Source organism: Neoarius graeffei, chromosome 3 (genome assembly GCF_027579695.1).
Source record: "Neoarius graeffei isolate fNeoGra1 chromosome 3, fNeoGra1.pri, whole genome shotgun sequence".
Taxonomy (NCBI): domain Eukaryota; kingdom Metazoa; phylum Chordata; class Actinopteri; order Siluriformes; family Ariidae; genus Neoarius; species Neoarius graeffei.
The window spans coordinates 59,097,459-59,123,576 of NC_083571.1; the positions used below are offsets into that span (position 1 = coordinate 59,097,459).

At 37.9% G+C, this 26,118-nt stretch overlaps 5 protein-coding genes across 5 annotated transcripts; all 5 read left to right on the plus strand.

The window, feature by feature from the left end:
• The first annotated feature begins 3,607 nt into the window (after positions 1-3,607).
• LOC132883425 (gamma-crystallin M2-like) lies at positions 3,608-4,358 on the plus strand. Its single transcript, XM_060917057.1, has 3 exons — positions 3,608-3,622; positions 3,739-3,984; positions 4,083-4,358. Exons 1-3 carry the CDS (start codon positions 3,608-3,610, stop codon positions 4,356-4,358), a joined length of 537 nt encoding a protein of 178 aa, XP_060773040.1.
• Positions 4,359-9,924: 5,566 nt separating this feature from the next.
• Positions 9,925-10,669, plus strand: LOC132883426 (gamma-crystallin M2-like). Its single transcript, XM_060917058.1, has 3 exons — positions 9,925-9,933; positions 10,051-10,296; positions 10,394-10,669. Exons 1-3 carry the CDS (start codon positions 9,925-9,927, stop codon positions 10,667-10,669), a joined length of 531 nt encoding a protein of 176 aa, XP_060773041.1.
• A 5,842-nt stretch (positions 10,670-16,511) lies between these two features.
• On the plus strand, positions 16,512-17,241 carry LOC132882836 (gamma-crystallin M2-like). The gene is made up of 3 exons (XM_060915945.1): positions 16,512-16,526; positions 16,622-16,867; positions 16,966-17,241. Exons 1-3 carry the CDS (start codon positions 16,512-16,514, stop codon positions 17,239-17,241), a joined length of 537 nt encoding a protein of 178 aa, XP_060771928.1.
• Positions 17,242-22,234: 4,993 nt separating this feature from the next.
• Positions 22,235-22,957, plus strand: LOC132882837 (gamma-crystallin M2-like). The gene is made up of 3 exons (XM_060915946.1): positions 22,235-22,249; positions 22,338-22,583; positions 22,682-22,957. Exons 1-3 carry the CDS (start codon positions 22,235-22,237, stop codon positions 22,955-22,957), a joined length of 537 nt encoding a protein of 178 aa, XP_060771929.1.
• A 1,862-nt stretch (positions 22,958-24,819) lies between these two features.
• LOC132882577 (gamma-crystallin M2-like) lies at positions 24,820-25,572 on the plus strand. The gene is made up of 3 exons (XM_060915670.1): positions 24,820-24,828; positions 24,917-25,158; positions 25,257-25,572. Exons 1-3 carry the CDS (start codon positions 24,820-24,822, stop codon positions 25,570-25,572), a joined length of 567 nt encoding a protein of 188 aa, XP_060771653.1.
• Positions 25,573-26,118: the final 546 nt, after the last annotated feature.

Here is a 26,118-nt window from a genome sequence, read left to right on the forward strand (position 1 = left end):
ACAGGTAGCAGGTACAGAAATTTGCTTCTTAACTGGTCAAAAATAACATGATAGAACATGTTTACCCATACACCCATCTGTTATCTATACCGCTTATCTGTCAGAATTGCGGGGGATGCTGGAACCAATCCCAGCTAACTTTGGGCAAGAGGCAGGGTACACCCTGGGCAGATCACCAGTCTATCGCAGGGTTAACACAGAGAAGAACAACCATTCACACTCACCCCTATGGGTAATTTAGAGTAGCCAGTTGACCTTACCCACATGTTTTTGGCTTGTGGGAGGAAACTGGAGCACCCAGAGGAAACCCATACAGACACAAGGAAAACATGCAAACTCCAAACAGACAGGCCCCAGTCAGCCATAAGGTTCAAACCCAGAACCTTCTTGCTGTGAGGTCACAGTGCTAACCACTGCATCACCGTGCTGTCTACCCAAGACATATCTGAGTAAAAGTAGATATATTTTCATAAAATGATTCACATCGTAATAGTTATAAAAGTTTGAGATGTTGGTAGGTCTGGGTCAATATTTATGCCTTCTCTTATGATTTCCCATTAGATACGGATACCCAGTAATGTGTTCATTGTAATCTAGCTCCTTTTTATAAAAGCACCACTCTTCATCAGGTTATCATGTGTTGAGAGCCACAAAACACTGGAAATATTTCACAAAACAATCTTTTACCTTATTTTCACGTGTTTTATGTTTGAAAATAGAGGCCTTCAAGTATTTACTGTATATATAGCTCTTTTATATCATCAAAAATACTGTGTTCCCAAGGTAAACTACCAATTTATTTGTTCAGTCTTGTGTAACACAAACCAGATGCAAATATCATTTCCAATAGCAATTTAAGCATTTTAGCCATAAAAAAATTCCCTACCCCAATATTTTTTTTACTGTTGAGGTGCACCAATTGGGAAATATAAAAAAGATACATCCTCCATAAATTTTGTGACACCCATTAAAACATTTTTAGAGGAGCTAAATGTGAGGAAGAAATGTATGTGTGTGTGGTGCCTTGTGATGACCTTACGTCCTGATCAGGGTGTATTCTCACCTTATGTCCCCAGGATAAGTTCCAGGTTCACCACAGCCCACACCAGGATAAAGTGGTTACTAAAGAAGCAAGGAATAATAGATAGTAGTTCAATTGTTATACTTGTTTTGACCACAAGGGGCAGATTATTTGAGAAAAACACTGTGCCGAAAGTTACTAGTAGTTATAATATAGGCTTTGGGAATGAAATGAAGAAGTGCCTCAGCATCTTATGCTTTTGTGCCTCTCACAAATGAGTCTTGCATTCCTTTAGAGGGATTAGTACAGCAATGCTTAATAATGCACTCTTTTACTTCCTCCTACATATGGGCAGTCTTCAGACTGTTTCTACACTTTTTGTTCTTGTATCCCCTGATGTGTACAAACTGCTGTTCAGTCTTAGCTAATGCTGAATGTAGCCAAACCAGAATTAAGTCTCCAAGACAGATCCAAAGCTATCTGTCCTATTAGCCTGTATTTATATATAGACCAACTATGCTACAGGATAACTAAGCTGTGATCGATAATGGAGTTTATTATATGGCACAAGCTACTTCCGGTAAAATTGTGCGCTCTGATTGGTTCCTTGGTGGGCAGAATCTTTCCATAATGCCCGTGGGCGATTACAGACTTTCTTTCCAAGGTGTTGGCTTTGAATGTTGCAAAAAACAAACAAAAACAAAAATAAAATGACAAAAAAAGATGAATTGGAAATCAAAATGGAATAAAAAATGGCCAAAACACAAAAAGACAAACAAGAGTCACTGAGTCATTCAAGAAATGAGCAACGAAGAGCATTCAGAAACCACAAACCACTAACAGAAATTCAGTTTTGAAACCGCTAGCCATTTATTCTGCATACGTGACTCAACTACGTTACAAGTATGACATGACTGAAAGCAGCATCATGCTTCATTATAATGACCATTGATTTTAATCTTGGAAATAAAAAAGCTATATAATAAACTCCTTATTAACCTCGCTTGCTCTGTCTTTACATGAAAATATCAGATCTCTGTCTTTTTGTACGGACCGAGCTGTGTCCAGAGCTTGGTCTGATATTTTCCCATGAAGACCTCATGCTCCGTTAATAAGTAGTTAGTAATACTTAATATATGCACAATATTCAAGATCTCTACCTGTCCCAGCTATTTTTACTCTGAATGGGGTAAAACAACTAAAGTATAATGCTGTTCATTTCTAGTAATCCCAATACATTAACAAACCATTCTTCAATTGAAACAATAATTCAGCTTCATGATTTAGAGTACAGAAGCAGTTATCCTTCCATCCATTATCCGTACCCGCTTATGCTGTGAAGGGTCGCAGGCAAGCTGGAGCTTATCCCAGCTGACTATGGGCTAGAGGCGGGGTACACCCTGGGCAAGTCACCAGGTTATTGCAGGGCTGACACATAGAGAGAAACAACCATTCATGCTCACATTCACACCTACAGTCAATTTAGAGCCACCAATTAACCTAACCTGCATGTCTTTGGACTGTGGGGAAAACTGGAGCACCCAGAGGAAACCCATGCAGACACGGGGAGAACATGCAAACTCTGCACAGAAAGGCCCCCGTTGGCCACTAGGCTTGAACCTAGAACCTTCTTGCTGTGAGGCGACAGTGCGAACCACTACACCACCGTGCCGCCCAGAAGCAGTTATTCTCCCATATTTGTAAAGCAATGCAGCTAAACAGAATACAGTGCCTAAAGTTCCCATATAAAGTATATGAACCAGTATATTATTAATAGTGACTGCAGTAATCTCACACCAGCAATGCAACATGCTTCATCTATATGTAGCCTTTAGGTGCTGTAATTTATTTGGTATCATTAGATAGCTACTATACCAGCAATCATCAACAGTCATTAACACAGACCCGGAGCAACAACCTAGCTCTATATTAAGTATATTGCTTGAAACTGAATGAAACTTTATTTGAATATTTTCTATTTATGTTGGAAAACAGCAGAAAACTGGAGCAGAAGAACCAGTTGAATGAATGATGCTGCAGTATATCATGGTATTTCCCTTGCACAAGATTAACTCAAGTGTCATAAAGTCATGAGCAAGACAGGAACCAGCATCAAAAAAATGTCTCTCTCAACTGTCCATCATTTTAAGTTTTGAAGCGTTTGATACTCCAAGACTCCAACAGAATATTCTAGAACATGCTGCTAAGTTTAGAGGCAAATTTATTCTGCTTGTGCTCACAACACTCTTGCCCTTGCAAGCACATTTTGTCATGCTAAAGAAAAACAGACCTGATACAAAATAACCAAAAAAAACCCCTCACAGATTGTCTATATGACCAAAATGATTGAATGGTGTAAATATAGATGCATTATCTTGCCTTTGAAAAGCTGTGACCTTTGGACATGTGATACAGAGAATAGAGACATGGTCTCTATTCACCTCTTAACTTTGTTACTGGTCAGGAGTTTTCCCACAATAGGAGTCATTTATACTTTGGACCTGGTCAGGTATAAATACAGGGGTGAAACGAGACTAGTTGGCAAACCACAAGTGGAAACAGCTTGGACAAGCCAAAAGAATCACCATGACCATGGGCAGGGTAAGAATGGCAGATCAAACAAATAACTAATGAAATATTTCATTTTGAAATCTAGTGGATTAGCATTAACAGATTTGCTTCAATAGTGAAGAAGCTCATGCTTTCTCCCAAAACAGGTTATCTTCTATGAGGACAGGAACTTCATGGGGCGCTCCTATGAGTGCACCGGTGATTGTTCCAATATGCACTCTTACTTGAGCCACTGCCACTCCTTCAGGGTGGAGAGCGGCTGCTGGATGGTCTACGACCACCCCAACTTCATGGGAAACCAGTATTTCCTGAGGAGGGGCGAGTACCCTGACTACATGAACATGTGGGGCTGGGGCAACAACTGCATCAGGTCCTGCCGCATGATCCCCATGGTATGGTATTGGATGTGACATCCTTTTCAGGATTCATACCATATCCCAGTAGGTGGTTTTGCTCTATAATGACAGTGTTTGATCTCTTTCCCAAACAGTACAGAGGATCCTACAGAATGAGGGTCTATGAGAGGGACAACTTCATGGGTCAAATGATGGAAATGACGGATGACTGTGATTCCTTCATGGATCGCTACCACTGGTCCAATGGCTGCATGTCCTGCCATGTGATGGATGGCCACTGGCTCATGTATGAGTATCCCCACTACAGAGGCAGGATGTGGTACTTCAGGCCTGGAGAGTACAGGAACTTCAGGGACTACGGTGGCATGAGGTTCATGAGCATGAGGCGCATCATGGATTCTTGGTATTAACTAAAATGTGTATTAAATTACCAAATCTAATTAACAACTTATTTACAATAAACGCATTTAAGAAAATCACTGAATTGTGGACTTTGTTCCTGCAAAAACAAAAATATGCTGAGGATGAAACAACTTTGAAAAAAAAAAAGACAAAGCTTTTGCTTATTGTTGCAGATCCAGGAATTACAAAACAGTATCAAGGAGAACATTTGCTAAGTTTGTGAGAAAGACACTAATTTTGATCAATGGCATGCTGCCAACAAAAAGTCAGGGGAGGTTGGAGTTTTTATTCTCATGTGGGTAGTGGAAGCAAATAGCATTTGGCCTGTTCTAAAATTGTGTGTCTATATATATATATATATATATATATATATATATATATATATATATATATATATATATATATTCAAACATGTCCTAATCAAGTTTTCCTGTTAATGTAAAACATCAAAATCAGACACAAATCACAAAAGTACATAAATAAATAAGTATTAATTTCTAAATACAGTAGCCTGGAAGAGCAATACCAGAAACCATCCTCGGTGACACCTGTGTGGTACAGTGTCATGTAAGTCCCTAAGAAAGGCTAAATATAAATATGAGACTATTACAGTTGTGTGCACCTGGCCAACGTCCTCAGCTTCTTTTAGTGGAGAATATCCAAGTTTCTCTTGTCTGTTATTGTAATGGAGCTTGAACCAACATAAACCTCAAAATACTGCAATGCCAACACTGCAACTAAAGACTTCATTTTGGATGTTTGGAAACATTGCAAATAAGCTGCACATCCTCGTCTACTCTTGCAACAATAATAGAATGCCCTCATTATGAATAGAAAACATATACCATCACCTTAAAAACATGTTGGAGCAGCAAGCACAGAAACACTATGACAATATAAGCCAAATATGACAAGGGGAAGTGAATAATGGCAAACACCTTTACATCAGCTGCCCACACCTGACCCTGCTGGATGTGCTTTCCCAAATTAATAAGCACTTGCACTTTGCTAGATTTCTTGTAAGGTAAGCATCTTTCAAGCACACTTTCAATGCCCAAGTAAAGTAAATGCATCACCAAGTCACCTGGTTAGATATGCCTCAAAATTACTCATTAGAGGTTCTTTATTTGCAGAAAGGTAATGGAGTGGAGGTGTTTTCAGACCAAAAGGCATGACGAGATATTGGAGGTGAAACTGGAGGTTTTAATGAACAGAGGGTTAAGAGAATTTGCCAATCCTTTTCCAATATATACTTGGGTGAAATAATGAGCAGATCCTAACATATTCATCCATCCATTTAAAGAATAGTAAAGAAATCTGTTTAACTTGTTGGAGTATAGATATTTAGGCAGTGTCTAAAAGTGGAGCTCCTGATAAGCGTATGAGCAAAATATTTGCAAGGGCACAAAATCAACCTGAATAGAATATTAATATTATAGTATAGGAACTATCGAATTGTGTAGTATCATGTGTTTCACGTCAATAAATTACTGCATTGTCTTGTGACAGTGATACCAATAATGAGATACACATCACAGTTACAATACATATTTATTCCTTTCCTTGACACCGCATGTCCATGTGCGTTAGCACACACAGCGCCATTAGGACCATGCACCTGTTCCTGATTAGAGCACAATCACAGCCAAATAAGGACTCTCAGGAACACCCAGACTTTGTGAAGTATACACTCTACACCCTGTGTCTGATGTTACCAAGCCTTGTATTTTGAATCACTTTTCTGGTTTTGACCCTGTTTGTGTTTTTGGACTGTGAGTATTGTATTACCTCTGATATTCCATCTGTGCTTCACTCAACCACTGCCTGTTATTTGACTCTGCCTTTGTCTACATTTTACATCTCTTTGCTAGCACATTTTCAATAAAAAATCTTCCTGCACTTACAACCATCTACTGCCCTGACACGACAGATACTGTCAACTGTCCAACAAGCTAGTGGACTAATAATACTGTTTTAACTAGCTTTATCTGAAACTGTCATGAATATTTTCTGTGAAATGTGTTAGTAAATAATCCCACATTATTTTTTAAAAAGCAAATTAAAAATAAGCACTGGATAAAAACCCATCTATCTGATGTAAATAAGCATACAAATGTTATTGTCTGGCGTTCAAGTGTTTATGAGATACATTGCCTTGCACTTACAAGCGGGTTCCCTGTGGTGGTATATGCTCATTGTACGGTCAAAGCCATCAAAAATCAGGTCAATGTATTACCATATTCTCTTAAGTATGGGGCTCTGCTCTGCTATAACCTTTCCTATACTCAGTACAGAAATGTTACAGATATATTAAATTACTTGCTTTTCCAAATTAGTAAGTAACTGGTCAATTTCTTGTAAGATAAGCACCTTTTAAGCACACTTTACAATTTAACAGTGTGTTGGGGCCAACACTAAATGCATCACAAGTTTGCTCAGTTAGGCCTCACAAGTACTATTTCCATAAACACTTAATTCTTTATTTGATGAATAGTGGTGGAAAGATTTTTAGACCAAAAGTTATGGCCATGTATTAAAAGTATTTTTGTTGAACAAGGGTTTGGTTCATTTGTAAGTCCGTCGGTTCATTTGGTTCATTTGTAAGTCCGTTCTTAGATAAAAGACAAGCAGATCCTACTCTATCCAGCTGAGCAATAGTAAAGAAACCTGCTTTATCTGTTATTGCATTGCCTTTCCTGTAGTCAGTACAGAACTAGAAATGGTTTTGTTAAGACTTTTGCTGGCAACAAAATCTTGGTGTATGGCTGGGCTGATGGGAAAATCTTGCCAAAAGAGGCAGTGGATAAGAAGCTTATTCAGGAGAATCCTTTATTTTTCCTTCAAGTACAATCACTCATGCCCAGTTTCATAACAATGAAAGGTGCCAATAATTAGTTCTGGTCTCAGCAGCAGAGGTTGTGCCATTACTGAACTCCACTGTCAAGTGTCCTAAATTTGTTATGGAGTCTTACCAGAGAAATGAAGTGCAGGTGAAAGTGGTTCAACAGACTGATACCACTCTCTTTGCATTGGCCTTCTGTGTGTAAGGCGTAATAGTAATTGAAAACAGAATATTGATTTTGGCTTGCCTGTTTGTGAGTTTCGGCTGTGTCTTCTGTTTTGGAATGGAACACATTTTTTTTAATGTTAACATTGTGGGTGGCATGGTAGTGCAGTGGTGAGTACTGTCATCTCACAGCAAGCAGGTTCTGGGCTTGAACCTGCTGGTTGACTAGTGCCTTTCCGTGTGGAATTTGCACGCTCTCCCCATGTCTGTATGGATTTCCTCCGAGCGCTCCTCCTAATCCACAAAGATATGGGAATTAGGTCAACTGGCTACTCTAAATTGTCCATAGGTGTGAATGTGAGTGTGAATGGCTGGCTGGATCTTTGTGTCAGCCCTGTGATTGACTGGTGACCTATCCTGGGTGAACCCCACCTCTCACCCAGTTTCAGCTGGGATTGAATCCAGCTCACCCATGACCCACAATGGATAAGCAGCATATAATGTCAATGAATGAATGTTACCATTATCAGAATTCAGAGTACAGCATATTGTCTAAATACTGCAAGAGTTTTCAAGCACCCAGGGGTTAGTAAAAGATACAATGGCCTCTTACATTTGCTGTGGTTTCTGTGCGTATATATATATATATATATATATATATATATATATATATATATATATATATATATATATATATTCTGAAAGGAGAACCATTTGAGTCAGTGCTTCTCCAAGGAGTGAACATAGAGAACATGATTGGAAAAGTGGTATCTATTGATTTTAAAGCATGTTGATACTTAATACTCTGGACCATTGTCTTTGTGTAAGAATTTCTTAAATGAGCAAAGGCCATGGCTTGAATTTCATGTCTATAATTGATTTGTGTAGGTTTCACAAACATTCTTTGCCAACCACAAAACATAGTGTATGAGAGTCAGAGACTGCTTTTGAACATTTTGGAGAAAATAATAAAATTAATGTATGTTGCTTTTGGAGAAGAAAGGTGACTAAAGTTTATTTTATTATTTTATTTCATTTGTTGTTTGCAGGAATCTCGTCACTGTCAGAAATGGGGGTACAGTAGGAGTCCATTTCTGTCCCCCAAGGTACAATCTACATTAAAGTACCCCCTAGGGCTCATTACTAGACCTCAAGGTAACTATATGTACCTTTTTGGGCCAGAAAGGTACATGTATTTTCCCAAGCAGTATATAAAGTGTACAAATAAGTACCTTAGAGGGTACTGTCCCAGGGACAAGCCATTGTATCCCTAAAGGTACAGTAATGTATTTTATTTTCTGAGTGTTGATGTGAGCCCACCTGAACTCATGCTGAGACAAACTAAGGTGTGATGATGCCTTTCAAAAATCAGTTCCTGATATTAGTGAACCTTTGCTATTTTTTTTTACTTACAAATTATCTGGAGTTAGTTGGTGCATAGGATAACTGCAGTTTTCTTTAAGTGGTGTTGCGTTTCGATGTTTATTTTATCCAAGTTGGATGACCAGATTTAATGGCTCCACTTTTAGCATCCAACTTTTGATAACTAACTTCCAATTTTACAAAATTTAAAATGTACAAAACATATGTTTGTCTCATCTCATTATCTCTAGCCGCTTTATCCTTCTACAGGGTTGCAGGCAAGCTGGAGCCTATCCCAGCTGACTATAGGCGAAAGGCGGGGTACACCCTGGACAAGTCGCCAGGTCATCACAGGGCTGACACATAGACACAGACAACCATTCACACTCACATTCACACCTACGGTCAATTTAGAGTCACCAGTTAACCTAACCTGCATGTCTTTGGGCTGTGGGGGAAACCGGAGCACCCGGAGGAAACTCACGCGGACACGGGGAGAACATGCAAACTCCACACAGAAAGGCCCTCGCCGGCCACGGGGCTCGAACCCGGACCTTCTTGCTGTGAGGCGACAGCGCTAACCACTACACCACCGTGCCGCCCACATATGTTTGTAAATATTATTAAACTTAATATCCATAAATTAAGTCAATTTCTAAACTCTTTTAACAAACACAAAGACATATATTGTGCTTCAGTGTTTCCTCATTTCTACAAGTCTATGACTATCTATATCAACAACTAAGGCACTGCTGACATTCATCACACACCAAACTGGATAAAATAATTTAGTTCCTACTCTTCTAATCAATGCTGATTTATAATTTTTTTGCAATTAAAATAAAACCCTTATTCCATTTTGCCAGCTTGCCAAAATAAATTCACTGGAATAGAGATTATTCAAGCTAGATAAAAACAACAAAAATATAACATTTACCTTTTTTTTTTTTTTGTAAAAAGCTTACATGTATTATTTCCTATGGACACTCTAGTGACTTCTGGAGAAGTAGAAAATGTACAAAATAGGAGTGTAGCAAAAGCTCTTCAGAGCTCGTTGGGCCTCTGTGGTGTGTTGCTGGGTCAGGAGTTTTCACAATGGAAATCACAGACTCTTTGGTCCTGGACAGGTATAAATGCAAGGGTTAAACACAGGCAGGATGTCATTTCATGAGTTGTAATCTGTTTTGACAATTGAGCAAGTCATCATGGGCAAGGTAAGCACCAAAGATGTTGGTGTAATATAAAATATTATTTTACAGAATAAAAGTAAATCACTGAGGACTGAATTGCTGCACAACTAACTATAAAACAAATGTTTTAAACCCAAACAGGTTATCTTCTATGAGGACAGGAACTTCATGGGGCGCTCCTATGAGTGCACCGGTGATTGTTCCGATATGCACTCTTACATGAGCCGCTGCCACTCCTTCAGGGTGGAGAGCGGCTGCTGGATGGTCTACGACCACCCCAACTTTATGGGAAACCAGTATTTCCTGAGGAGGGGCGAGTACCCTGACTACATGAACATGTGGGGCTGGGGCAACAACTGCATCAGGTCCTGCCGCATGATCCCCATGGTATGGTTTTGGATGTAACATCCTTTTAGGGTGCATACCATATCCCAGTTGGTGTTTTTGCTCTAAAATGACAGGGTTTGATCTCTTTCCCAAACAGTACAGAGGATCCTACAGAATGAGGATCTATGAGAGGGACAACTTCATGGGTCAGATGATGGAGATGACGGATGACTGTGATTCCTTCATGGATCGCTACCACTGGTCCAACGGCTGCATGTCCTGCCATGTGATGGATGGCCACTGGCTCATGTATGAGTATCCCCACTACAGAGGCAGGATGTGGTACTTCAGGCCTGGAGAGTACAGGAACTTCAGGGACTATGGTGGCATGAGGTTCATGAGCATGAGGCGCATCATGGACTCCTGGTATTAAAAGCAATCAAATTTATTGATGTAACATTTACAAATTTAAATAAAATCTTGAACTATCTCTAAATCTGTTTTTGAATTCTTTTTTTCAGAAGTAAATTTTTAACCTTGTGCACTTTTTGCTATTTTTTTTAAATGCAGGGAATGCCAATTGGGTGTATTTAAGGATTAATTCTAGCAAACAGCCAAAATTGATTGAGCAAAAAAATTAGCCTAGTAAATTAGACCCACCCGCCTAGCGGCCAAAAATATTTTTGCCTACGAGTGGGTCTAGCCTCGCACCATATCAACAAAACACCCCGGGCATCAAATCGTGCCCGCCAATCACAACACAAGGTTTTTGTTTGGATTCTTTGGGCGGGCTTTTGCAGGAGTGACGACAAGGCTGCGCGACGCTGGAGAAAGCACAACAGGAAAGATGGCTACGGCTAGTGAACAGCACTAGTTTGACTCCGCTTTGGAATCAGTTTTAGAAGAATTAGACTTGGAGTTTTCGTTGAAACATGAGCAGGAAGAGGCTCTCCGCTCATTCCTTTTCAAGAAGGACGTTTTCGCTGTTTTGCCGACCGGATATGGCAAAAGTCTGATCTACCAGCTGGCTCCGCTGGTAGCCAAAAGGATGGGGCTAGTTTGTGCAGTACGAATAATTAATAAACAGCTTTGAAACATTACTTTTTGATTGTTTCTTATTTTCCCGTTATTTTAAATTTAAGGGAAATTATTTCACCAAACACCACTAAATAAAAATAAAAACTCTCCAACAGTTTAAGCAAACCCTTGAAAAACACTTGAAAAAAAAAAAGAGTGTATGTTAAGTATGTGGTACAGACTCCAAACTTGTGGTCATTATCTCCAAACTTCTTAATATCTAGAACCTGTTTATTAATTAATACGCATTTTGAAAAATTATTTATTTCAAGGCCTCCCCCACTGCTTTCTGTCACTCTGACTACGTCACTGTCACTGTTGCGCTGATTGGTCAGATTGTTGGCCTATACGCACAGAGACCGTTTGAAAGACAGTGGGTTGTTCCTACCCACACCCTTCAGAAATGTCTACGACCGAGACCAGACTAAATATTCACATTTAAATACATAAAAACATAAATACATTTCACCAAAATAACTTGGAAATATTTTTATTCACTTTGTACTTTCTGACCTTGTGTTGGCTGTCTGCCTGCAAAGAATACATTTGGAAAGGAAACAATTTTTTAAACATGGTGGGAAAAACAGCCAGCCTGTCTCAAGATTTTTAAAATCTTACTTGCTAATCTAAAACTATAGTACTTCATGTGACCACATACGCTGTCTTGCAAAAGTATTCATCCCCCTTGGTGCTTGTCCTGCTTCGTTGCATTACAAGCTAGAATTAAAATGGATTTTTGGAGGGTTAACACCATTTGATTTACACAACATGCCTATATTTATTCATTTATTTATGTATTTATTGTAACACAAACAATAAATAAGATGAAAAAAACAGAAATATGGAACTGTGCATAAGTATTCACCCCCTTTTGTATGAAACCCTTAAATAAGAGCTGGTCCAACCAATTCACTTCATAAGTCCCATAATTAGTTGATTAAGATCCACCTGACCTGTGTGCAATCAAGGTGTCACATGATCTGTCACATGATGTCTGTGTAAATCAACCTGTTCTGGAAGGTCCCTGACTCTGCAACACTACTAAGCAAGCAACATGAAAAACTAAGGAGCCTCCAAACAGGTCAGAGACAAAGTTGTGGAGAAGTATAGATCAGGGTTGGGTTATAAAAATATCCCAAACTTTGAATATCCCAGGGAGCACCATTAAATCCATTATAGCAAAATGGAAAGAATATGGGACCATAACAAACCTGACAAGAGAAGGCCGCCCACCAAAACTCACAGACCAGGCAAGGAGGGCATTAATCAGAGATGCAACAAAGACACCAAAGATGACACTGAAGGAGCTGTAAAGAGCCGCAGTGGAGATGGGAGTATCTGTCCATAGGACCACTTTAAGCTGTACACTTCACAGAGTGGGGCTTTATGGAAGAGTGGCCAGAAAAAAGTAATTGCTTCAGAAAACATGTTTGGAGTTTGCCCAACAGCATGTGGCAGACTCCCCAAACACATGGAAGAAGATTCTCTGGTCAAATGAGACTAACATTGATATTTTTGGCCATCATGGGAAATGCCATATGTGGCGCAAACCCAATGCCCTGAGAACACCATTCCTACACCGAAGCATAGTGGTGGCAGCATCATGCTGTGGGGATATTTTTAATCTGCAGGGACAGGAAAGCTGGTGAGGACTGACGGAAAGATGGATGGCACTAAATACAGGGCAATTCTGGAGGAAAACCAGTTTGAGTCAGCCAAAGGTTTGCGACTGAGATGAAGGTTCATGTTCTAGCAGGACAATGATCCTAAGCATACTGCGTAAGCTACACTGGAGTGATTTAAAGGGAAACATTTAAATGTCTTGGAATGGCCTAATCAAAGTCCAGACCTCAATCCAATTGAGAATCTGTGGCATAACTTGCTGTAAACCAACACAACCCATCTAACTTGAAGGAGTTGGAGCAGTTTTGCCTTGAGGAATGGGCAAAAATCCCAGTGGGTAGATGTGCTAATCTAATAGAGACATACCCCAAGAGACTTGTAGCTGTAATTGCAGCAAAAGGTGTCTTTACAAAGTATTGGCTTTGGGGGCTGAATACCTATAAACACTCCAGATTTCTGTTTTTTTTTTTAAATCTTAATTATTGTTTGTGTCACAATAAAACAGCAATTTTACCTTTAAAGTGGTAGGCATGTTGTGTAAATCAAATGGTGCTAACCTTCCCAAAATCCATTTTCATTCCAGGTTGTAATGCAACAAAATCAGGACAAACACCAAGGGGGATGAATACTTTTGCAAGACATTGTATACTACAGTGGTTTGTATATATATATATATATATATATATATATATATATATATATACACACACACACACATATATATATATATATATATATATATATATATATATATATATATATATATATATATATATATATATATAAATGATGTTGCTCCAGCACCAGTCAAAAGTTTGTACACCTGTACTCATTTGTAGGTTTTTCTGTATTGTGTCTATTTTCTACATTGTTGAAAAATACTGAAGACATCAAAACTATGAAATAACATCTGGAACATATACAGAATTCTGTGGTAAAGAAAAAAGTGTTTAAAAACAAATATGTTTGATATTTTTGATTCTTCAAAGTATTCACCATTTACCTTGATGATGCTTCACACACTATTGGCATTATCTTAAAGTGCCATTCCACCATTGGATGTATTCTTTGGCATAAAATACAATATATTTTATGACAACATGACTAGACAGAGAAATCGTTTAGCTTCAAAATGATATATCAAACATAATTTTTTGACAACGACAAGTATATTAATTTTGCGACCAAAGTCACCTACCCTTTTAATTTCCACGCGGTAGTGAAACGTGATGTCATCGGCAGGTTCCCCTTCTTGTGTACCACGTGTCGGTCTATTTTTAGACCAGGAAACCCCCAAAGTGAGAGAGAGTCATTTCTCCTCGTATATGGGGGCCAAAAAAATTGCGAAAAATTTTGAGTTAATCTTTCAGTTAGCTAGATTTATTGGTATTAGCTAGATTTATTGGTATTATTTTTATCGCGTTCTATCCGCCATTGCTGATAATATGTGCCACGTCACACGTCACGTGGTACACAAGAAGGGGAACCTGCCGATGACATCACGCGCGGAAATTAAAAGGGTAGGTGACTTTGGTCGCAAAATTAATATACTTGTCGTTGTCAAAAAATTATGTTTGATATATCATTTTGAAGCTAAAATATTTCTCTATCTAGTGATACCATTTATATATGTTGTCAAAATATATTGTATTTTATGCCAAAGAATACATCCAATGGTGGAATGGCACTTTAACCAACTTCATGAGGTAGTCATCTGGAATGGTTTTCAGTTAACAGCTGTGCCTAGCCAAAAGTTAATTCATGCAATGTCTTGCCTTCTTAATGTATTTGAGGTCACACAAGAAATAATGAATAATAAAAATACAGTAAATAGCCCTATTATACACCACAACTATAGTAATCCATATTATGTCAAGAACCACTCAACTAAATAAAAGGAAACATCATTGATTATTACTTTAAGACATGACGTGAATTTTAATTAATAGAAGTAAAGGAAAAAACATTGAATTAGAAGGTGTGTTCAAACTTTTGACTGGTACTGTATATAAAGTAATCCAAAGAATGCAAGCTAAATACAGATGCTATTAAAAGTGTGAGTGAGCAGGAAAGAAGTCACATCAGATTCTGTGGTAAAACTTGCCAATGATGTCAGAATATTACTAATTTTAATTTGGACATTGGACAACTAAATGTCCTGCCCAGATCAAACTGTCCAGAAGAAAACAAACAAGTTTGGTAATAATAGTAAGATATGCATATGTAATTTATTTTCAATGCCAAGTTTTAACTAACATGATGTATGAAAGTCATTTCTTGCATGAAAGCAAATATATATTTCAACATCACATTATTGGAACTGTCAGACATCTTAATAAGATAGTGATTATAGAGAGGCAATAGTAATTTGGACATATATAATTCAGAGTGACCATCTCCAATATTAGATAGGATAAGACTGAAAAAAAAAGTTTTCCAATACTGAATAAATAAATTCAATAAATTTTGGAAAAAAAAAATCAAAAGTCGTACTACAGAACATTAATTAAATATCGGCAGGAAAAAAAAAAACCCTATAAATAATTGAGTGCTTGTGTAGCTTTTTTTTAAATGTCACATCTGGATCCACCTCTGGTCTAGAAGCCTCCACAGTTCAATCCAGAGTGGACATTATATCTCCCCCAGAGACCTGATTACTAACTACACCTGTTACTGGTTTAGTTGTTTTTGTACAGTGTATTTAACCAGTCAATGATAGCCTTCATGAGGTTTTACATTCTTGCATATGTAAGTTTGAGCATTGTTTTTGCTGTTTGAATTTTTCCTTCTGTTCTAGATTTGTGAGTTTGATTTTCTTGTATTTTTCTGGAGATTTGATCCATTTATCCCTGCCGCCTTACTCTTCACGACATTCTGGATATTGGCTACTATTTTCATCTTTTTTGGCCATTCAGTATTTGAAATACTATTCAAATTTTTGGTTAAAAATCTGCTTGTCGACAGATTTTCTTCATTCTTCCGATATTCTATGAAATAATAATAATAATAATAATAATAATAATAATAATAATAATAATAATGCTTTCAACAATAAATAAGTTTTAAATGTTTTCATTGAGAAAAAAAATGCATGGGAATTAACAACACATTTTATATTTGTCTTACATAGAAACAAATGTTCAAAATTAGGACAAATTTACATACAGTATATTAGAAAATAAACATAAGGTTTACTGTGAGTTGCTTATTAACTTCCCTTCACATACAAAACACAGCAACAATTAAAATTATTTCAAATATCAAGTCCGAGTCTTGCATTTAAAGAACAAAAAATCAAATTATGGAGTCTAATGACAAAACACTCACCCATCTCTTGAAAAATAAATGGATGATATGTGGTGTTTTTCTAAAAGAAAATTCTACAGACTTCTGGAGATCATGTCACGTGGAAATGTAGCAAAAGCTTTTAAGCAACTGATTGACTTCTGTGTCATGTTGCTTAGTCAGGTGTTTGCATAATAGAAGGCATGTAGCATGTGATCCTTGCGTGGTATAAAAGCAAGGTTTAAACCAGGCAGGATGTCAGTTCACCAGTCAGAAACTAAACAGTTGTCATGACAATGGGAAAGGTAAATTTTTGTTTGATGTAAAAAAATAAAAATACTGGGAAATTGATTGTAATATTAAATAACTCTATAACTCTTTTTTACTCTTACCCAAACAGGTTATCTTCTATGAGGACAGGAACTTCATGGGGCGCTCCTATGAGTGCACCGGTGATTGTTCCGATATGCACTCTTACATGAGCCGCTGCCATTCCTTCAGGGTGGAGAGTGGCTGCTGGATGGTTTACGACCACCCCAACTTCATGGGAAATCAGTATTTCCTGAGGAGGGGCGAGTACCCTGACTACATGAACATGTGGGGCTGGGGCAACAACTACATCAGGTCCTGCCGCATGATCCCCATGGTATGGTGGTATGGTGTTGGATCTGCAGTATCATTTCAGTCTTGATTCAGGACAAATGGTGCATTTCTGAGTTAACTGACCCTTATATTTCCCAACAGTACAGAGGATCCTACAGAATGAGGATCTATGAGAGGGACAACTTCATGGGTCAGATGATGGATGTGACGGATGACTGTGATTCCTTCATGGATCGCTATCACTGGTCCAATGGCTGCATGTCCTGCCATGTGATGGACGGCCACTGGCTCATGTATGAGTATCCCCACTACAGAGGCAGGATGTGGTACTTCAGGCCTGGAGAGTACAGGAACTTCAGGGACTACGGTGGCATGAGGTTCATGAGCATGAGGCGCATCATGGACTCCTGGTATTAAAAGCAAACTGAGCTAAAGTGTCAATAAACATATTTTGAATAAAATCCAGCTAATCAGTGAAGTGTATAATTTCTCTCCCACCACAAAAAATATTTTAACCTTTTTAAAAATGTATTACTTGGGCTTAGATCAGAAAATTGTAAGCAATGTCAAGCTCATAAGTCAGCTAAAATGAAATGTAAACATCAAAATTCATTACATGAAATGGAAAAATGTATTTATATTTAACCAAAAGGCCAAGCCACATCTTATCAACATCAAAACCAAATCACTTGAACATAGGATAATACTAAAGCTGTACACCAAATTTTATCCAAATCCATTCACTACTTTTTGAGTGATATTGGGAACAGATAAAGAAAATAAAATCCTGGATTCACATACATATCTGGATTTGCATCAAAATCTAATCAATTGTTCCTTGACCCATGGCCCACTTTTCCTCACTATTCCATCAAAATCCATTCACTACTTTTTCAGTTACATTGGGAAAAGGCAAGCAAACGGAGGCAAAAACATAACCTCCTGCAACACAGCTGGCAGAGGTAAACATTTGATTGATTGATTGATTGATTGATTGATTGATTGATTGATTGATTGATTGATTGATTGATTCCAAACAGTAAAGAAGATATAAAAACAAAAAACAACAACAAAAAAAATGCAATCATCAAAGCATCATCATAAACAGAATAGCATAGCCACAAGGCAATAACATAATAATGTTCAGAAAGGATTAGGAAGAAGTAAATAACTTATCAAATCCTAACCCTCTATACCACCGTTAATCAAACGTCACTTTCCACCATAATAAACTATATATACAAAAGAAAGCAAAATCAACAACAACAAAAAAAAACATACCAACATACCAAGACATACCAACATGCTATAATATCGCTCAAATCATATATATACAAATACTTGTGCTATGCATATATACACATACAATACATATATACAGTACATACATATACACATACCTATAACTATACACATCCATACATACACAGTTTGTTTTCAGTACATGTTGAAAATGATGACTAATCTTGTCATAGCTTGGCTTTTATAAAAACATTTAAATAGACTCTTTCTAAACTCCTTCCTAATCCACTCCAGATGCTTCAACAAAAATATCTTTTGTACTTTTGCATTCCTGGTATTCAAGCATGCAAACTTATGCTCACAAATATCAATTTATTAGCCACTCATCTTTGTATGATCATGCCTACAATGATGATACTAATTTTCATGAGCATACTCAGCAGTGGAATTTCAATATTGGGTTAGCAACAAGCTAACAGTAAAATACCCAGTGTGTTGTCCCTTCTTAACATGGGTAATAAGCTTTTGTCTTAGCGAGGTGTATGTTATGGAAAACATTAACTGGCTAACATAGATCTTTTTGCTTTAAGATTCAATATCGTGTACATAACTTCATTTAAATTAAAATGAAACTGCATAAAGATGGAACAAAATTGGCTTTTCGGTGTTCTTATCTAAGCATTAATTTCCCGAACTCAACAAAATCTGCAATCATTATACTTATTACTTGTGGACTTTATAGCACATTTTTAATATGCATATAATTGAAAGCTAGAAAAATGTCTGCAGCATTACTGTTGGCTTTTGGGCTTTTTTTTTCAAACTGGCAACAATTTCAGTTTGAGTAATCTTTAACATATACATGAGACAACTTTGTTTTATTATAGTAAACACATTAACAAGGCAAATACAACTAGAAGGGCACTCAGTAGAGTGCATAGCTCTGCCAAGCCACATATCATTAACATTAAAATCAAATCACTTGAATCTAGGTGTTCACCAAATTTCATCCAAATCCGTTCACTACTTTTTGAGTTATGTTGGAAACAGAAAAAAATAAATAAATAAAATCCTGGCTCCACATACATATCTGGATTTGCATTAAAATCTAATCAATTGTTCCTTGGCCCATGGTTCACCTTTCCTCCCAATGTCATCAAAATCCATTCACTACTTCTTGAGTTACGTTGGGAACAAACAAACAAACAAGCAAACAAGTGAACATGAAAACATAACCTCCTCCAACAAAGCTGGCAGAGGTAATAAACTGACACATTTGAACTCCATTTTGTAAATATGTGTTAATATAAAAACTACTACATATACAACCCCGATTCCAAAAAAGTTGGGACAAAGTACAAATTGTAAATAAAAACGGAATGCAATGAAGTGGAAGTTTCAAAATTCCATATTTTATTCAGAATAGAACATAGATGACATATCAAATGTTTAAACTGAGAAAATGTATCATTTAAAGAGAAAAATTAGGTGATTTTAAATTTCATGACAACAACACATCTCAAAAAAGTTGGGACAAGGCCATGTTTACCACTGTGAGACATCCCCTTTTCTCTTTACAACAGTCTGTAAACGTCTGGGGACTGAGGAGACAAGTTGCTCAAGTTTAGGGATAGGAATGTTAACCCATTCTTGTCTAATGTAGGATTCTAGTTGCTCAACTGTCTTAGGTCTTTTTTTGTCGTATCTTCCGTTTTATGATGCACCAGATGTTTTCTATGGGTGAAAGATCTGGACTGCAGTCTGGCCAGTTCAGTACCCGGACCCTTCTTCTACGCAGCCATGATGCTGTAATTGATGCAGTATGTGGTTTGGCATTGTCATGTTGGAAAATGCAAGGTCTTCCCTGAAAGAGACGTCGTCTGGATGGGAGCATATGTTGCTCTAGAACCTGGATATACCTTTCAGGATTGATGGTGTCTTTCCAGATGTGCAAGCTGCCCATGCCACACGCACTAATGCAACCCCATACGGTACCATCAGAGATGCAGGCTTCTGAACTGAGCGCCGATGACAACTTGGGTCATCCTTCTCCTCTTTAGTCCGAATGACACGGCGTCCCTGATTTCCATAAAGAACTTCAAATTTTGATTCGTCTGACCACAGAACAGTTTTCCACTTTGCCACAGTCCATTTTAAATGAGCCTTGGCCCAGAGAAGACGTCTGCGCTTCTGGATCATGTTTAGATACGGCTTCTTCTTTGAACTATAGAGTTTTAGCTGGCAACTGCGGATGGTACGGTGAATTGTGTTCACAGATTATGTTCTCTGGAAATATTCCTGAGCCCATTTTGTGATTTCCAATATAGAAGCATGCCTGTATGTGATGCAGTGCCATCTAAGGGCCCGAAGATCACGGGCACCCAGTATGGTTTTCCGGCCTTGACCCTTACGCACAGAGATTCTTCCAGATTCTCTGAATCTTTGGATGATATTATGCACTGTAGATGATGATATGCTCAAACTCTTTGCAATTTTACACTGTCGAACTCCTTTCTGATATTGCTCCACTATTTGTCAGCGCAGAATTAGGGGGATTGGTGATCCTCTTCCCATCTTTACTTCTGAGAGCCGCTGCCACGCCAAGATGCTCTTTTTATACCCAGTCATGTTAATGACCTATTGCCAATTGACCTAATGAGTTGCAATTTGGTCCTCCAGCTATTCCTTTTTTGTACCTTTAACTTTTCCAGCCTCTTATTGCCCCTGTCCCAACTTTTTTGAGATGTGTTGCTGTCATGAAATTTCAAATGAGCCAATATTTTGCATGAAATTTCAAAATGTCTCACTTTCAACATTTGATATGTTGTCTATGTTCTATTGTGAATACAATATCAGTTTTTGAGATTTGTAAATTATTGCATTCCGTTTTTATTTACAATTTGTACTTTGTCCCAACTTTTTTGGAATCGGGGTTGTATTAGGTTTGTCGTGCAAGCTTCATGTTTTTACCCAGTGTGCACGATGATTAGAGCTCATTTGCATGCACAATAAACTAACAAACCCAGAAATAGTATATCGAGTTATCAAGAGTTAAAATATATAAAAAAAACAACGTGATGCTGATTTTGTGATCTACAATTGTTGAAAAATAGCTCAAAAGCATTGCAAATATTTAAAAAAAGGACTTAAGAGCCAAGTGTGTGCAGATTAAACTTTACTAAGAGCATTCTAATAGAATTTTAGTGGTAGAAGTAATGGCCAATTTGCTCAAAGTATATTTCATTTTCACAATCAAAAAGAGTTCACAAATTATATTTCAGTATGTTAGTGTTATATTTTTTTTATTTTCTTGGGCATGATTTGCAAGCTATGTTTACAATTCTAAGCCATGTTGTCCTGGAAAAAATATTTGATTCCACAGGAAATTAGTCTAGATTACAAAATTTCTATCTTTAAATCTGCTGTTTTCTGTAAATGTACAAAATTGTACATCTTTTTTAAAAAAAAATACAAATAAACTTTTTTTTTGCAATGATTGCTGTATTATTACAATAATCATTAAAAATAATTACTCTAATATAATAGCAATTCTAGTAATATTAAATGATTTTCCTTAACATTCTTTGCTGTGGCATAACAGTAAAAATGATCTACAGTACTGACAAATAATAATGTTAAAGTGTAAATTACTGTAAAAATAATTTGTTTGTCTTCATGGTTAATTAATATTTTACAATTTAACACTAAGGTAAACGAGTGTAAAATAATAGGAATTGTTTGTTTTTCCAGAAGCTCAATTGAATAATAGTTTATTTAGGTTATTCATGTTGATTTTACTCACAGAAAATTAGGGCAATTTAACAGATTTCTACTGCCACATCTGCTGCCATTTTTTAATGGCATTAAACATTTTTACAGTATTTTTTTTACAGTATATATTTAATATTTTGAAAAAAATGGTCACATAGTTTTCTGTGGATGAACACTGTGCTGTGTTGTTTGCTCTGGAGTTTTCACAGTAGACTTTCATATCCTTTCATATTCTTCAGTTCTCTGTGGACCCACTGTGCACGTTTGCTTATTCATGAGTTTTCACAATAACAGTGTCATGTTCTTTAGTCCTGGTCAGGTATAAATACACGGGTGAAAAGAGGCAGCATGTCAGTTCACCAGTTGGAAACAGCTTGAACAAAACAAGCCAGTCAGTATGACTATGGGCAAGGTAACGCTATATTGGTCAACATTACAACACTACTGTTTTTGCTTGGACAAATTTCTCTAACTCATTGTAAAACTCATTCTCCAAACAGGTTATCTTCTATGAGGACAGGAACTTCATGGGGCGCTCCTATGAGTGCACCGGTGATTGTTCTGATATGCACTCTTACATGAGCCGCTGCCACTCCTGCAGGGTGGAGAGCGGCTGCTGGATGGTCTACGACCACCCCAACTTCATGGGAAACCAGTATTTCCTGAGGAGGGGCGAGTACGCTGACTACATGAACATGTGGGGCTGGGGCAACAACTACATCAGGTCCTGCCGCATGATCCCCATGGTATGGTATTGGATGTAACATCCTTTTTAGGACACATACCATATCCCAGTAGGTGTTTTTGCTCTAAAATGACAGGGTTTGATCTCTTTCCCAAACAGTACAGAGGATCCTACAGAATGAGAATCTATGAGAGGGACAACTTCATGGGTCAGATGATGGATGTGACGGATGACTGTGATTCCTTTATGGATCGCTACCACTGGTCCAACGGCTGCATGTCCTGCCATGTGATGGACGGCCACTGGCTCATGTATGAGTATCCCCACTACAGAGGCAGGATGTGGTACTTCAGGCCTGGAGAGTACAGGAACTTCAGGGACTACGGTGGCATGAGGTTCATGAGCATGAGGCGCATCATGGACTCCTGGTATTAAAAGCAAACTGTGCTAAAGTGCCAATAAACATATTTTTGATTCAAATCCAGAAAAGTGTATGATTCCTCTGTGTGCACCAAAACACAGACAGCTGGATAAAATCTGATTTTTGCCAACATTTATTGGTCATAGATCATAAAAGCAGCTGAACAAATAAGCAAACCTGAATATAATTTGGTAACAAATGATAATCATTCCAAAGCATATCAAAGGCCAGATAAAATATTAAAGCAAATGCTCGTAAAATGAATGAAAGTAAACTGAATGTTTTGTTTCATGTGCAACATTGGCTTTTAATCCAATTCTCAAATGATGACTAGGTTAACCCTGTGTCTTTGACAAATCTGGGCCCAAATAAAACCTCTAATATATATATTTTCATGATTGTAATGATATGGATCCTCATCCACTCTTGAGGTTGAACTGTGACAGTCTTGAAGTATTTCACAGGGGAATTACAATTGTATCACTTGAAATTTATATAACATTCCTTAAGCTAAATTCCCAGATCAGATCTTAAACTTCATTTAAAGCCATGTGAAAATAAATTTGTAATTTATTTTTTGAGGGGTGAATGAGGCACTTCTCAGGGAAAGTCCTTCTAAGGGAGAATCCTTCTCAGGGAAAGTACGCATTGAAACCAAATTTGCTCTCAGAAATGCATTAATTTCTTTGTTTGCTCAATGAAAAAAAAATGTTTGAGAGATTGTCAGTAATGAGAAACTGTTCCATGGCATGGTGGAAAAAAGGTTGAGCTGCTTTTACTTTTGTGCCAATTACAAGCAGCAACTACAAAGCACTGATCATTTGAGCCTCATGGGGCAAGCTGCGATTGTCCAACTGTAAATGGAGGTTGGGGTACTTAGTCTGGTCTGTCATAGGTTTCCTCAAAAACATGTACAAAAGCTATTTAGCGCAGTATTTGGGTTCCCAGTACTTATGACACCAATTTGCATGACTATAAATATCAGGTTAAAAATTAATATCACACTTCAGAAGAGTTTTATTATTGGAAGGTCAGTAGCTGACTGTAACACAACTATTATTACATTAAAATGTTAGCTCACACAAGAGCAAGAGTAATTTGCTGGTTTACCAAAACCACTCTGCTGAATTGGTCCTGCATAAAGCATTTTTCCTCCTTGCACACTTGCTGTTTTCATGGATATGAAATACAATAGCAAATTGTCTATCCATAACACATTAACATTCACATCAATCATGAAAACTGAGTCAGGTCATGCCATATTAGACACAAAACACCATATCATTAAGAAAAAAAAAGACTAATAAAAAAAATCAACACCTCATTTTGTTGCACACACAATATTAAAAAATGGCTTTAAATACAAAGCTAAGATCATTTGTGTTTGTTAATTAATTGAGAAAGGTATAGTAGGTAGCTAACAAAGACAAATGCATTTGAAATGTGTGGTTTTATGATTGAAAGGTTTGTTTTGTACATTTAGCACTTACACTGCTTCGGCACTGCTGAACAAGGCATACACATATTAGATATGAAGCACGTATAACCCATAAATAAGATATATTTAAAAAAACTGCTCAAAATGTAAAAATAGAAATAGGACATCTATAAGACGGAAAAACAAAGATAAGTATAGATGTGATGTGTTGTATTAACAATAGGACCCATTCTGAAGTCTTCTGGAAATAGATGAAACAGCAAAAGCTCTTCAGTTCTCTGTGGACCCATTATGCATGTTTGCTTATTCATGAGTTTTCACAATAAGAGTGTCACATTTTTTAGTCCTGGTCAGGTATTAATGCAAGTGTTAAAGCGGAGAGGATGTCAGTTCACCAGTTGGAAACAGCTTGAACAAACCAAACCAGTCAGTATGACTATGGGCAAGGTAATGCTATATTGGTAAACATTTCAACGCCTCTGTTTTTGCTTGGACAAATTTCTCTAACTCATTGTAAAACTCATTCTCCAAACAGGTTATCTTCTATGAGGACAGGAACTTCATGGGGCGCTCCTATGAGTGCACTGGTGATTGTTCCAATATGCACCCTTACATGAGCCGTTGCCACTCCTTCAGGGTGGAGAGCGGCTGCTGGATGGTTTACGACCACCCCAACTTCATGGGAAACCCGTATTTCCTGAGGAGGGGTGAGTACCCTGACTACATGAACATGTGGGGCTGGGGCAACAACTGCATCAGGTCCTGCCGCATGATCCCCATGGTATGGTATTGGATGTAACATCCTTTTTAGGATATGTACCATATCCCAATAGGTGTTTCTGCTCTAAAATGACAGGGTTTGATCTCTTTCCCAAACAATACAGAGGATCCTACAGAATGAGGATCTATGAGAGGGACAACTTCATGGGTCAGATGATGGACGTGACAGATGACTGTGATTCCTTCATGGATTGCTACCACTGGTCCAACGGCTGCATGTCCTGCCATGTGATGGACGGCCACTGGCTCATGTATGAGTATCCCCACTACAGAGGCAGGATGTGGTACTTCAGGCCTGGAGAGTACAGGAACTTTAGGGACTACGGTGGCATGAGGTTCATGAGCATGAGGTGCATCATGGACTCCTGGTATTTAAAAAAAAAGAACTTTTGCACTGAAAGTTTGGAATAAAATATTCAGTAATCACAAAATAAGTCTTTGAGTTTTTTTATTTTCTTTCCTTTTACTCAAAAATAAAGCACAATGTAAAATATTTAAAAAAAAATATGTACAAAGTAGCATTAGGGAAACGATGGGAAGCCATGGCCTGAAGGTGTCTGGGTCTTCCCCGGGGCCTCCTCTCAGGGGGACATGCCTGAAACACCTCCCCAGGGAGGCGTCCAGGAGGCATCCAAAAGAGATATCCAAGCCACCTCAGTTGATTCCTCTCGATGTGGAGGAGCAGCGGCTCTACTCTGAGCTCCTCCCGAGTGACTGTGCTTCTCATCCTATCTCTAAGGGAGTGCCCAGCCACCCTGCGAAGGAAACTCATTTCGGCCACTTGTATCCGCGATCTTGTTCTTTCGGTCATTACCCAAAGCTCATGACCATAGGTGAGAGTCGGAACGTATATCGACCGGTAAATCGAGAGCTTTGCCTTTTGGCTCAGCTCCTTCTTCACCACAACGGACCGGTCAAGCGACCGCATCACTGCAGAGGCTGCACCGATCCGCCTGT